General features: G+C 30.7%; 2 protein-coding genes across 6 annotated transcripts in view; one reads left to right on the forward strand and one right to left on the reverse strand.

Moving 5' to 3' along the window:
• Window positions 1–12,586, forward strand: part of scyl2 (SCY1 like pseudokinase 2) — a 124,064-nt gene that overhangs the window by 42,922 nt on the left and 68,556 nt on the right. The window contains exon 18 of one of the 2 annotated variants that reach the window (XR_012401591.1): window positions 1,255–1,565. The exons of the other annotated variant lie outside the window; for it this stretch is intronic. The gene's annotated coding sequence lies outside the window, so the exon portion shown is untranslated. Of the gene's footprint in view, window positions 1–1,254; window positions 1,566–12,586 lie in introns of those variants that run through there. 2 annotated transcript variants of the gene reach the window in all.
• Window positions 69–12,586, reverse strand: part of si:ch211-244b2.4 — a 51,328-nt gene continuing 38,810 nt past the window's right edge. For 3 of the 4 annotated variants that reach the window (XM_073946000.1, XM_073946002.1, XM_073946001.1), the window contains 9 exons: window positions 10,341–10,462; window positions 8,973–9,159; window positions 7,062–7,209; window positions 6,032–6,167; window positions 4,679–4,790; window positions 4,512–4,593; window positions 3,303–3,411; window positions 2,676–2,781; window positions 69–985 (listed from right to left, as the gene is read on the reverse strand). In XM_073946000.1, coding sequence (XP_073802101.1) covers window positions 930–985; window positions 2,676–2,781; window positions 3,303–3,411; window positions 4,512–4,593; window positions 4,679–4,790; window positions 6,032–6,167; window positions 7,062–7,209; window positions 8,973–9,159; window positions 10,341–10,462 — 1,058 coding nt within the window. In that variant the 3' untranslated portion in view covers window positions 69–929. 4 annotated transcript variants of the gene reach the window in all.

A 12,586-nucleotide genomic window follows, 5' to 3' on the forward strand; every position in this document is an offset into this window, starting at 1 on the left:
ACTTTTGTGTGGATATTGTTTAATTGTGTGTAAGGTCTGTAAACCACTTAAAATAAGCCAAGACAAAGGAGTCTGCATTTTTTATTTTCAAACATAGTAAATATAATGCAATTAAGATGACAAGGTGATCAGAATACATTCAAGAACGTAAAAAAAAAAGCATTAGTACATAATGTGTTTGTTTGTTAAATAAGGACTCATTTATCATCAATTTATTTAAGTAGAACACAAAACCACATCCATAAACGCAAACTCTTGCATAGCTTTTATTAGCCCTAATTAAACAGTTCAGTTTATAAGAAAAAACCTGTGTGAAAAACAGGTTCACCTTCAACATTGTCTTAGTCATTGCATGTAATGCTAATTTATTGTAAGGTTTACAGACTGTAATGTAAAATATGCTGCAGTGAATGCTATTGCAGATGATATTGCATGCTCAAGTCGATATTTACACAACTTTTTTGCGTGTAACCCTGATGCTTGTAACAAATCTGCCTATACATTAAAGTAAAACAGACTAGAAAAAAATTGTCTCAAGCTAATTTGTACTTTCTGTAAATAATAGCAAAAATATTCACCACCATGAATATATTGATATGACACAAGGTAATAATAAAAATAATAGCACTGCCAAAAAATTATTTTCTTTAAGTTAAACAGAAAGCAAAGTTATACGTCATTTAGAAACGTTTCATACTTTTCTTCAAGTTGATATGGCAAGCAGCATTTCAGAAATATTCATAACATTTATCAAAACTAATTAAACATGAATTAAGACATTGGTTTTCTGTTTCTCACAGGCAGTTTACCAAACAAGATTGCAGATATAACATTCAAAATCATAATCACTAACATTTAAATTCAAAATCAATATATAAAGTTTGTGTTCATTTGTGAATTTGGATCCTGATTTTTGCCTCTGCTCCACATTACACGCGTCTGACTTTCCGTTCAGCCTTTGTTCTCTGGTTTATTTGACGCATCCCTTAATGAAAAAAAAAAAAATTCAGAAACCATGATTTGCATTATGTGTCAAAGATAAGATCCCTGCATTAAATACAAAAGTGAGCATATATATAAAAAAGTATTGTTAAATGGAAATGTCTATAAGGTCTCAAATAACTGCAGAAATAAAATGTCAAAATATTGGTGAAACAATGTTGCACTGTCATCCAATAAAACAGATATATTTATGTAAAAATTAAACATATTAAACCTATAATTTATCAAACATAAATATACAGTTGAAGTCAGAATTATTAGCCCCCCCCCCCTTTGAATTATTTTTTTCTTTTTTTAAATATTTCCCAAATAATGTTTAACAGAGCAAGAAATTTTTCACAGTATGTCTGATAATAGTTTTTCTTCCGGATAAAGTCTGTTTGTTTTATTTCGGCGAGAATGAAATCAGTTTTTATTTTTTTCTTAAAAACATTTTAAGGTAAAAATTATTCAAGTTATACATTTTTTCAATAGTCTACAGAACTAACCATCAATAACTTGTCTAATTACCCTAACCTGTCTAGTTAACCTAATTAACCTAGTTAAGCCTTTAAATGTCACTTCAAGCTGAATACTAGTGCCTTGAAAAAAAATCTATTATTGGAGATGAGTTATTAAAGTTATTAGGTTTAAAAATGTGTTGAAAAAAAAATCTTCTCTCTGTTAAACAGAAATTGAGAAAAAACAATAAACAGGGGGGTAACAATTTTGACTTCAACTGTATTCAACATATATAATTAATGTATTTATTAAACATTTTTGTTTGAAAAACAGTGGCACAAATCACAAATAAATTTTATTTAGGGGTCAAACGGTAATTGTCATATTTAATGTTGTATTTTAACATGCCATGAAGTAATTATTGTTCTAAATATTATATTTGTGCTGTACATAAACAGTCATTACACTGAGTGACATTTTAGTGTCTTCTATAACTCATGGTAAAAATGTATATGGTTAAGGGCACCATTATTAGCCTATTATTATTAGGTAAATATTTCTCAAGTTAAAGTTAATGGAGAAAAAGAAATTTTCACAGTATCTCTGACAATATTTTTTTTTCCTAGAAAAAGTCGTATTTGTTTTATCTCGGTTTCAATAATAGCAGTTTAAAAAACAATTTCAAGGTTAATTAGCACCCTTAAGCAATATTTTTTAAATTGGCTATATAAAAAAACAATAACTTATTTATCTTTGTTATTCAATAACTTGCCTAATTTCCCTAAATTGCCTAGAAAACATAATTAACCCAGTTAAGCCTTTAAATTGCACTTAAAGCTGAATACTAGCATCTTGAAAATATCTAGTAAAATATTATGTACTGTCATGATGACAAAGATAAAAGAAATCCAATATAAGAAATTGGTTATGTTTAGAAATATGGTTAAAAAATCTCTGGTAAAAAAAAAAATTGGGTCAAAATAATATATATAAAACAATACAAATGTAACAGGAGGGCTAATAATTCTGACTTAAACGGTATCTGTTTTCGCAGATTACAAACTAAAGCAAACTGGACACATTTTACTGCACCAAAAAACAGTAATTTACCTTTATCTTACTATATTTTATGTTTGAAAACCTTTTTTTCCACCTTTGACCCATGTTCTTTACATTGTGGGGCTATGTACTACAAAACAACATGTTACTGTATTTGGTTTTTGCTGACATACTTCCAAAATCCAGAGTGTAGTTGTCTTCATTCACAGTAAAGTTCATTGTAGTTTGGTTCTTTTGGAAACATCTCTCAATATCAGCACTTGAGACTGAACAACCACCCTGTGGAGAAAAAAAATCAAGACAAACAATATTAAGATTTTAATATCTCTGTGGCCATAAATACAGTACAGCCAGTCACCGTAATTATGGGATAATCTACATTCAAGCTATTATTATGGCAAACTAAACCCTTACAGAGACAACAGGACTAGTTTAAAGTTACACTGAATGGTTTTATATAGCAATAATTACAAGTTGAAATGACACCATCCATTCAAAGATATAATTAAAATTATATGAATTTTTTTTTATATGTTATAAAATTCAAGTTTTCAGTATTTAATTATTTTAGATGTAGATTATCTTTTTACAATTCGAAAATGAAAACAGAATATGTTGCTTTATCAATACAAAAAAACAACACCAATATCCTAAATATATTTAGCTTTTTATTGAATATTTGATTGGTTTGCTGTTCTCTCATTTTAGTGAGGCTGGTCTTTTGGCTTGTTTCCCTTATGAATATTAAAAAGCAAGCAAACAAACAACCAACAAACAAACAAACAAAAAAAAAGTTATACCGTGTTCTTGAAGGTATGCCAATGATCTCTCCCATGAAACTGCCACTCTGGAGTTTTATTTGTTGAAGGACTCATCATGTTTTTTATTCTGGAGCTTAAAGCATGTAATCTGTTCAAACAGAATACACAATAAACAATACATTTGAATTACTTGTGTAAAATCAGCATTATACAGTAAATGTAAATAATCTAAACAAAGTAAAATTGTGTGTGCAATTTATGAAAGCATCTTATTATGGCCTACAGTTACATTTTAAAGTTTAGCAATTGTATGCAATGTAAAAATAAAAATAGCGTTGTGGTTAGCTTCATCGTGAAATTAAGTATTCATATTTATGAATATAGCATGAATGCAGTATCATTAAAACAGAGTGCAGATTTTATATCGACAACCCCTTACCCACTATTTCTCCTATTTCATATTCACAACTTTATTTTCTTTGAGCTCAACTGTACATACGTAACTTTACATGTTCCTCACTTCACATTTCACTTTTGGAGTGTAATAAGGGCCATACCATTATGAAAATATATTTTTTTATATATTAATAATATATTATTAGACAAGCAGTCCAGCCCAGATTAAAAAAAGTAAAACGAAAGTAACCCAACACATTACTTTCACGAAACGATTACTAAGTAACAGTTACTTTTTAAAGATGTAAGGCAAGATTATCAGGCATTACTTTTAAAACTGAAGGTGCATCTAAAATCGCATACTTATGCGCAATTCTGCGCCATTTTTTAATATAAATAGTGTAAGTAGTGCAATCACACTGAAAACTCAAAAAATAACAAGTGCACTTTAATTACCCGGATGATGCACTTATTCAACTGGTAAAATGAAGTGTGGAATGATGGACACTTCACGCACTTAACCGCAGCTTTGCTTATGTAGCAGAAGGGGCGGAGCCATCGGGCGCTCATGTTGGAATACTTTATTTAATTTGCGTTTTGAAAGCAAAATAGTGTGCCATGTATAGTGTGTCATTTGGGACACAGCTTAACTTTTTCCAACATATTCGGTAATTTAAGTTAGAAGAAAAGTTATATTGCAAGAATATATATATATATATATATATATATATATATATATATATATATATATTTTTTTTTTTTTTTTTTTAACTGCTTTGTTTTATTTTATTTTTCACTCTGTCATGCAAAAATGGCAAACATGAATATGTTGCTTAAACTATTCATATTTACCCTCCGTCGTTGGGGGGCTCGTATTTAGGGCGGCGTCTGATTGTCCTTTTATGGCCTGTAGATACATTTCTCTGACGCATTCCTGGCAGCAGAAAAACATTCATGAATGTGACTTTTCCTGTTCAAACTAAAAAAACAAACAAACATGTGTGTTTCATAAAACAAACCTTTAAAGCATATCTCATACTGTGTAGAGTCAATGGTCAATTTAACTGAACCATTGCGGTTTTTCTGAAACTCCGTTTCCAGTTTTGAGCTCTGAATCGGGCTGGATTTGCCCTATAAACAAAGTTGTAATAAAAAATATATTTATTAAAGATGAACAACCATGATATAATTTTTACATAATATAATTTTTACATTATAAGGAATACTATAATTTTTTTAAAACAGCCCTTATTATCATGATATTTTTACATGATTTTTATGCGAAATTGACTGCTTTTTTTCTTTTTGTTTTGTAAAGGTTGCATATGAAACTGCATTTCAAACATTTATAATACTTTTTAATTTATAGATTTTGTTTGGCTTGTGCCAATCTCAGACTTTCAATAATTAAAATATCCTTTCTATTTCAGGTGAGCGTTATCAGAGCTAAGTAAGTATGCAAGTAAGTAAATAAATAAATATTTGTTACAAAATAAACATTAACTCATCTTACAGTTAGATAGTAAACAAATTATTCTTATTTTCAATTAGTTTAAATTGTACTAAAATAAATGATTGAATATATGAATGAAGAAAGAAAGAAAGAAAGAAAGAAAGTAGATACAAGAAGAAGAGTAAGATATTAAGTTTCAGTTTTGTTTCATGTTTAATATTCCTGTTTTTGCTTCTGTTTCCTGATTGGCAAGGTTTGTCTGTCATAACTTCTTCAATGATTACGTCAACCTGGTCCTTTTTTTCACCACTTTCTTGTTTTGTCATAATATAATATCATAAATTTAGGCGTACATTTAAACAACAACAATATACAAAAAAAATATATTTTTGTTATGTTTGCGTCATTAAAAATGACTTTTATTTTGACAGCAAGACCAACAGTTGGTAATGTCACAGTAAAGAAACATTATACAATCAAAAAATACACAAATACACATTTTTATACATTGTACAATTTTTTTTTTGTAATTTCACAGTTTATTTACGGCAGCTGGGGTGCCGAAAAAAACATTAAATAACAGCCATTAAATTACAGAAATTTACTGTAAAATAACATACATTAAATTACAGAAATTTCCTTAAATGAAAATTTCTGGTAATTTTCCGTTATTTAACCTCTGTTTTTTTTACAGTAAATTTCTGTAATTAATGGGCGTCAATTGAAGATTTTTAATAAATAAACCGTAATTTTTTTTTTTTTTTTTTACAGTGTAGTTTACTTGGAGATGACTATGGTATAACTTTTAAAAACCTGAATTGAAATCCATTTTCCCCCTAAACAACACATTTAAAATAGTGGATAGAAGTATTTGTTTACATTTGCAAACGGTGTTGCGTAAATGACTGCTAAAACTCACCTTGTCGCCATAACGATACCAACAGTGGTTTCCTCTGTAATACCACAGCCATTCTGTGTCTTTTGAGCTCATACGCCGGACTTTAATGTTTGTTTTCTTAAGAACTCGCATTTTCATGAAGTCAATCGAAACAGCCCTATAAAGTGAATTAGAAAACAGATATGATGTATATAAATGTATGTAGCTAATACTACATTTCGGTAAAAAGTGTAAATGCCATGCATAATGGCTACACAGGCTCATTTAGAAAATTCATGTTTCAACCTATATTTTTGTGAAACTAATAAAAATGCACATCAACGTACATTTGACTGCAGTTTCTAGGTAAAATGAATGCTTTTCAGTTCAAAATACCCCACAAATGATTTATAGTTTACTGCCCCTTTTAGGCTTTGATCTAAATTGTGCCATGAAAATGTCAAAAGAAACGTTTCAAAAGGTAACATTTGTGCATCCTAAAAACCCACATTTATAATGCCTTATAGTTGCTGCCATTTTCTTCAGCAGGTGAAAACTCCAATGGAGGATGGCTGCTTCACACTTAGGACTGCCTATTTTAATAGGGGAGAGATCGTCACTAATGGGTGCGGCTTGCCCTCGCAGATGACATGGACAAAGGAAAAATCTCAATCAAAATGTTACTGAAGACAAGTGTGAGTATAAAAAATAGACTGAATTCATTTTTACCATTAGAGGTTGGCTATATTCACACAACTGTATTTAAACCATTTATAAAAGTGATTTTTGCATAATAAGTTTATAGGTCCCCTTTAAATCATGCCTATTTAAAGGACTATATATATATATATATATATATATATATATATATATATATATATATATATATATATATATATATATATACTCATTTCAACATAACATTTTGTAGTACAAATAAATAGTTGAAATGTTTTGAGTAATCAATCAACTGGTTAAGCATGGCTACAACTATTAGTTAATTTTTCCCTGTTCACAAGAAATATTTTAATTAGTGACAAACCCATGATGAATAATGATTATGTGCATTTACCCAGCAGAGGTGTTGTAAATCTTGATTCCTTTGGTGTTAGGAAGTGAATACTGGGCTTCTAGAATATGATCGTTGGAAATGTTTTTCCAGCCTTTTCCAGTATTCAGCTGCCATCTATAAGGCCCTTCAAACTCTTCATCCTCTGTCTCTATATGAAGATTAAAAAGAGATTAAAAAGCAAATAATGATGACTAAACAGTTTTACATGGTATTTAATGGTCACACATGTGACTGAACTTTCTAGTAATTACTAGTCTTACTGTACTAGTCTTTAACTATAGATCGCCGTTTAAGTGTATACATTCATTCATTCATTTTCTTTTTGGCTTAGTGCCTTTATTAATGCAGAGTCGCCACAGCGGACTTATCCAGCAGGTTTTTACGCAGTGAATGCCCTTCCAGCTGCAACCTATTTCTGGGAAACATCCACTCACACTAATTTACACTCATACACTACAGACAATTTAGCCTACCCAATTCACCTGTACCGCATGTCTTTTGACTGTGGGAGAAACCGGAGCACCCGGAGGAAACCCAAGCAAACACAGGGAGAACATGCAAACTCCACACAGAAACGCCAACTGACCCAGCTGAGGCTCGAACCCATGACCTTCTTGCTGTGAACCGACAGCATTACCTACTGTGCCACTGTGTCGCCTAAGTGTATATCTTTATATATTATTCATAATATTATTGTCCTCATTATAAGGTAAAAATATTAATCTATTGAAATAAAGTGAATATTTTAAATACAAAAAAGATTACTTATTATATTAGTAGTTATCATTTTAGAAGCTAAAACAAATCAAACAACACAAACAGGTGTAAACTATTGTAGGTATTGTACCTAATTTCTACACCTTTCTTAACAATATGTATTTAGGCAGTATTAATAATTTGTTTAGTATTCATTTTTGCTAGTGGTTTGAATGATAGTGGATTATATGACATAATATAATATAATATTCAGAATTTCACATTAACACCTGCCAACCAAGCAAATGCGGGTAGCTGGGGCAGGTTAGTCAGCCACCCCCATTAGCCACTTTGGCTGGTTGAAAATCATTCTTAAATTGCCAGTGCTGGCACGTTACCAAAGGTTAGTTTTTAAGTTTATGTATAGTTTTATGTATAAAACTTATGTTTAGTTTTAGGATACAGCTTTAGTATATAGTATGCTTGTTTTGACACATTATTTAAATTTTGTGGCAAGGAAATAGTTAGTTCAGTTAGTGTTAAGCCCTGAAAGGTCATGTAAAAAAAAAAACTAATTGCAATGTGACACTGTGAAACCATTACCTATTTGCTTAAGCTCATTGAGCAAGCTCACACACAATACACAAATAAAGGTAAATGAAAGAGGAGGCATGTGGACATTACACAAAATTTAAATCAAGAAATTTTAGCATGCCAAAGTCAACTCTATGCATATAAAATGTATTTTCCTAACAAAATTGAGGCTAGTGAAAATGACGAGTGGCAAGTAACGTTAGGAAACTACCAGGTGCAGTGGCTGGTGATCAAAAAAGGTAATGTCAAGCCCTGATTATATTATATTATATTCACTTTAACCATTTTAATAAACGGATTTCCCATTAACATTGAGTATGTCCTAGAGGCAAAGTATTAAAAGGCTAAGACACAAGTTTATTTTCAAATATTTTACATATTAAATTGTTTAAATACATTTTACAGAAAATACTTTCACTTTTTAATTTTTTCACCTTTATCCACACATTCAGAACCTGATTTTACCTAGTGCAACGTGTTCCTGGATCAGCATATTTTGAGAGACACGTCTGCAGTTATTGTTTTTTTATCAATTATTACCCTGGGGTAGGTTTGGCTTATGTTTTTATTCAGGAATGACCAAAAACAAGCCTTACATATTTAGGATGTGTGCACACAAACCTGCAGGTGAGCGTCTGCTTCTTTTTTGTCTGTCTTGTGCTGATGAAGGACTCTGACGATTGTGGTTGAGTCGACATCCAGTGCCATATTTGCATGAGTTGTTCAGAAAGTTGCTGCAGACATGCTCGTCCCTGCACTTTTCCCCGTAACGGCACTGACCACGGTTGTAATACTTGCAAACATTACGCTTGAACACAAAACAACATAATTGATTAAGACTTCATTTATTAAGGTAAAATCACAGTAAATTTTTATGCATATCAATTCAGATTTTTTTTTTACACTTTTAAGTCTCTTTTATCATGCTTAATTAATTTGTGTGTAGATTTTAACAATGCATATTTTTTAAATTATCATTTTTATTCAGCACTGAGACATAAATCTTCACTTCATACATATTATATACATCAAATTAAATTTAATATAAAAAAATTATCTAAGTTCTGTAGGTTTTTTCAGAGGGATTTTTCAGATGGATATGTTCTAGGCATGGGAAGATAACAGTTTTCAAGGTATACTGCGGTTTGGAAAAATCAAGGTTTTTAAACCGCCAAAATATTCTGCTATACCATTCCAAGGTATGTGTAAGATTTTTTTATTTACATTTTTGTTTTTTAAAACAACAGTATTTCCAGAAGAAAAGATATCCAAAGATTATGTTTTAAATGGTAATGAAAGCTGTATTATGAAAACTTATGAAGACAGCAAAGGTTAATGATTAATTTGAATTATTTAGCCTGAAAATTTTCCTGCTTCAAAATAGGTTAAATGTTTCCTAAAATAAAATATATTGTGTTCAATGGATAAAAAAGTTTTAGTTTTTTTACCTAGACATTTAAAAAGAATGTATTTCAGAGCAGTAATCACAATACTATTTTTATCTGAGGTTATCATACTGTCAAAATCGTTCACCAGCTCATGTCTAATTTGTTCATATTAAATGTGCCTTTGTACTCTATCCAATACCCAATAATGTATTCTACCAACATCGTCTTCTACCCAATACCCAAAGTACACAGTATTTTCTGACTTTCCTGAAGTCCCACTATTTTTGATACCCAATATCACCACAGTAAAATCTTTTGAGTAAACATGGCAAAAAAGAAACTTCATTCAATGCTTATAGTTTTTGTGCTAGAAATGTCTGCTAAACAGTGCATATTTCACTAAAAAATGTTCCATTTGCCTATTTAAACATACCATTTTAAAAAAATGTTTAAATACATCTAAATAGAAAACGTTTGCAGTTCTTAATTTAATCAATCATCTGTGAAAGTATTGTTAACCTGCAGTGTCTTGCAGATACATTCTCACATATGATTGGTTTTTACACCTCAAAGGCCTTATAGTCATTTTTAACAGATGTACCTTGTTAGGGGTTTGTGGAGCATCTTCAGAGTCAGAATCAGAATCAGTGGATGCATCAGAGTCTGTGTCAGTGTCACTGAAATCTGAGCCACTCTCACCAGAAAGCTGATCGCCGCCTTCAGCTGGGAAAAAAACAAGCCCTCTTTAATATTAATATTGTTATTATGGAATTTCTAGCAGTCATTGCATCACTCAATCCTTCAGAAATATTTTTTAATGAATAAGTATGTATTCAAGAAACTTTAACAAAAAACTTAAACTAACAAAGAATAAGTTAATAAGTAAATAAGTTTCAGTAACATTATAAAAGCCTTTACTCTCACTGCTGAAAAAAATATTTTATATATATATATATATATATATATATATATATATATATATATATATATATATATATATATATATATAAACAGGTTCATTTCTCTTTACTATTTTAGGAAGACTATTCTTAACGGATCAATGACTATTGAAAAAAATGCAACTCATTTATTTTACAAAAAAATATTACTGACTTTTACTGTGTTACTACATTTCAGTTTGACATATTTACACAGTTTGCAAAATCTCTGATGTTATTTAATAAACTCCGCTCAGACAGTTATTATATTTTCAAATATCTTCAAACATTTATCTGAAATGACATGAAAGACCTGTCTAATAAATGAAGGCAATAGGTCGTGCAGTCAATTGACAGAATGATTGCGAGTGTGATTTTGTTTATATTGAGCTATTGTTTACATGCTGCTATCACTTAAATATGATGTTATATTTGTCTTGATGAAGCAGTAGCAACAAACTCCTTGAGTTAAGAAAAAACCTTATCAAAATCCTTGCTGTTTTAACTTTAACTACAAAAACAATTTTATGTAACGTCTAAAAGGTTGCAAATTATGTCAACTTGGCCCAGTAGGCTATGTTTTGAGTTAAAGACTTTTCGAAAACAAATATTTACTGGAGTAAAACGTATTAAGTATCATTTACTAGTTTTAGAAACAAAGTTTCGAAACAGTATGACATGTTGACTGAAGCAGTGTTGATCGAAACCGCAGAAAATAATAAGATAGGCCTACTTGTCGAGAGGAAAACATTTCTGAAAAGAACTTTTATCTACAGCTCTCATTACACTTTTGAAGCAAGTTTTGATTATTTGACATCGGAATAAACTCACCGGAATCCTCTTGGTAGTTCGAAGCCATATTCATAAATGAAACGCCCTATGCTCTTTCAGTTTCATTTTCATGTCAAATGGTTCGTATGTAAACTCGTGTGCGCTATGTATTTCGATCTGTAGTGTTATTTATTATTTATTACATAATTCGACAAGACAACTGGATAAAGTTCACAGCATATTGAAATGAAAACATCTCTTGCTGCAAAATCTCAAATTGATTTCCTTCAAACAGTCATTATTTTCGAGATCAGGCGCCATCTAAAGGTTTGAAACAGTAAATGCAAATGCAGACATAGTTAGGCAGTAGGTTACCCCCCCCCCCAACCCAAATCCACCACCCCATGAAGGGATCCCTTCATTTTATTTTATTTTCGAAAAATACCTGAACTAAAAACAAAAAATTGGAAATTATGGAAATGGCCTAATTACATGCAGATGAACATATCTACAATTTAAATGATTTATAACATGAACACTATATTTAAACTATTGCCAGAAGAATGGTTGGTGTTGCAAAACCACGCAGAGTTTTTGGTGGTTCATTTATTGTTAAACTAAGGTTGGTTTTTGGACTTTTTAGAGTGCTCTGAAAACTCTTAAAAACAGCATAATTTAAGCTTAGCCAGCATTTTTTTTTAAATTTAGTGATACTTTAGAAACCATTTTTTAGTTCCATTAGCAGCAAATCTAATCAAACCCACGGGTGATATGTGGTATAAAAATACTTTGTGAACTGATCCAACATAATTAATATGACTCTCGAGGTCTTGCAAAATATGATGAACGTCTTCAACTGACCGTTAGATGGCAGCAGTAGCAAATATTTTTTTCTTTCCTTTTCATTTTTATGCAAGAAAGGACACAATATGAACAAAGAGACAAAAAGGGTTGCATAAATAATCCCCAGCAAATTATACACATTTAAAAGATTTACACCAAGAAAGAGTTTAACATGCAATATAAGTATTAGAGGCGACACAGTGGCTTAGCACACAGTCGCCTCACAGCGAGAAGGTTGCTGGTTCGAGTCCTGGCTGGGTCAGTAGGCATTTCTGTGTGGAGTTTGTATGTTTTC

Source organism: Danio rerio, chromosome 4 (assembly GCF_049306965.1).
Source record: "Danio rerio strain Tuebingen ecotype United States chromosome 4, GRCz12tu, whole genome shotgun sequence".
Taxonomy (NCBI): Eukaryota; Metazoa; Chordata; class Actinopteri; order Cypriniformes; family Danionidae; genus Danio; species Danio rerio.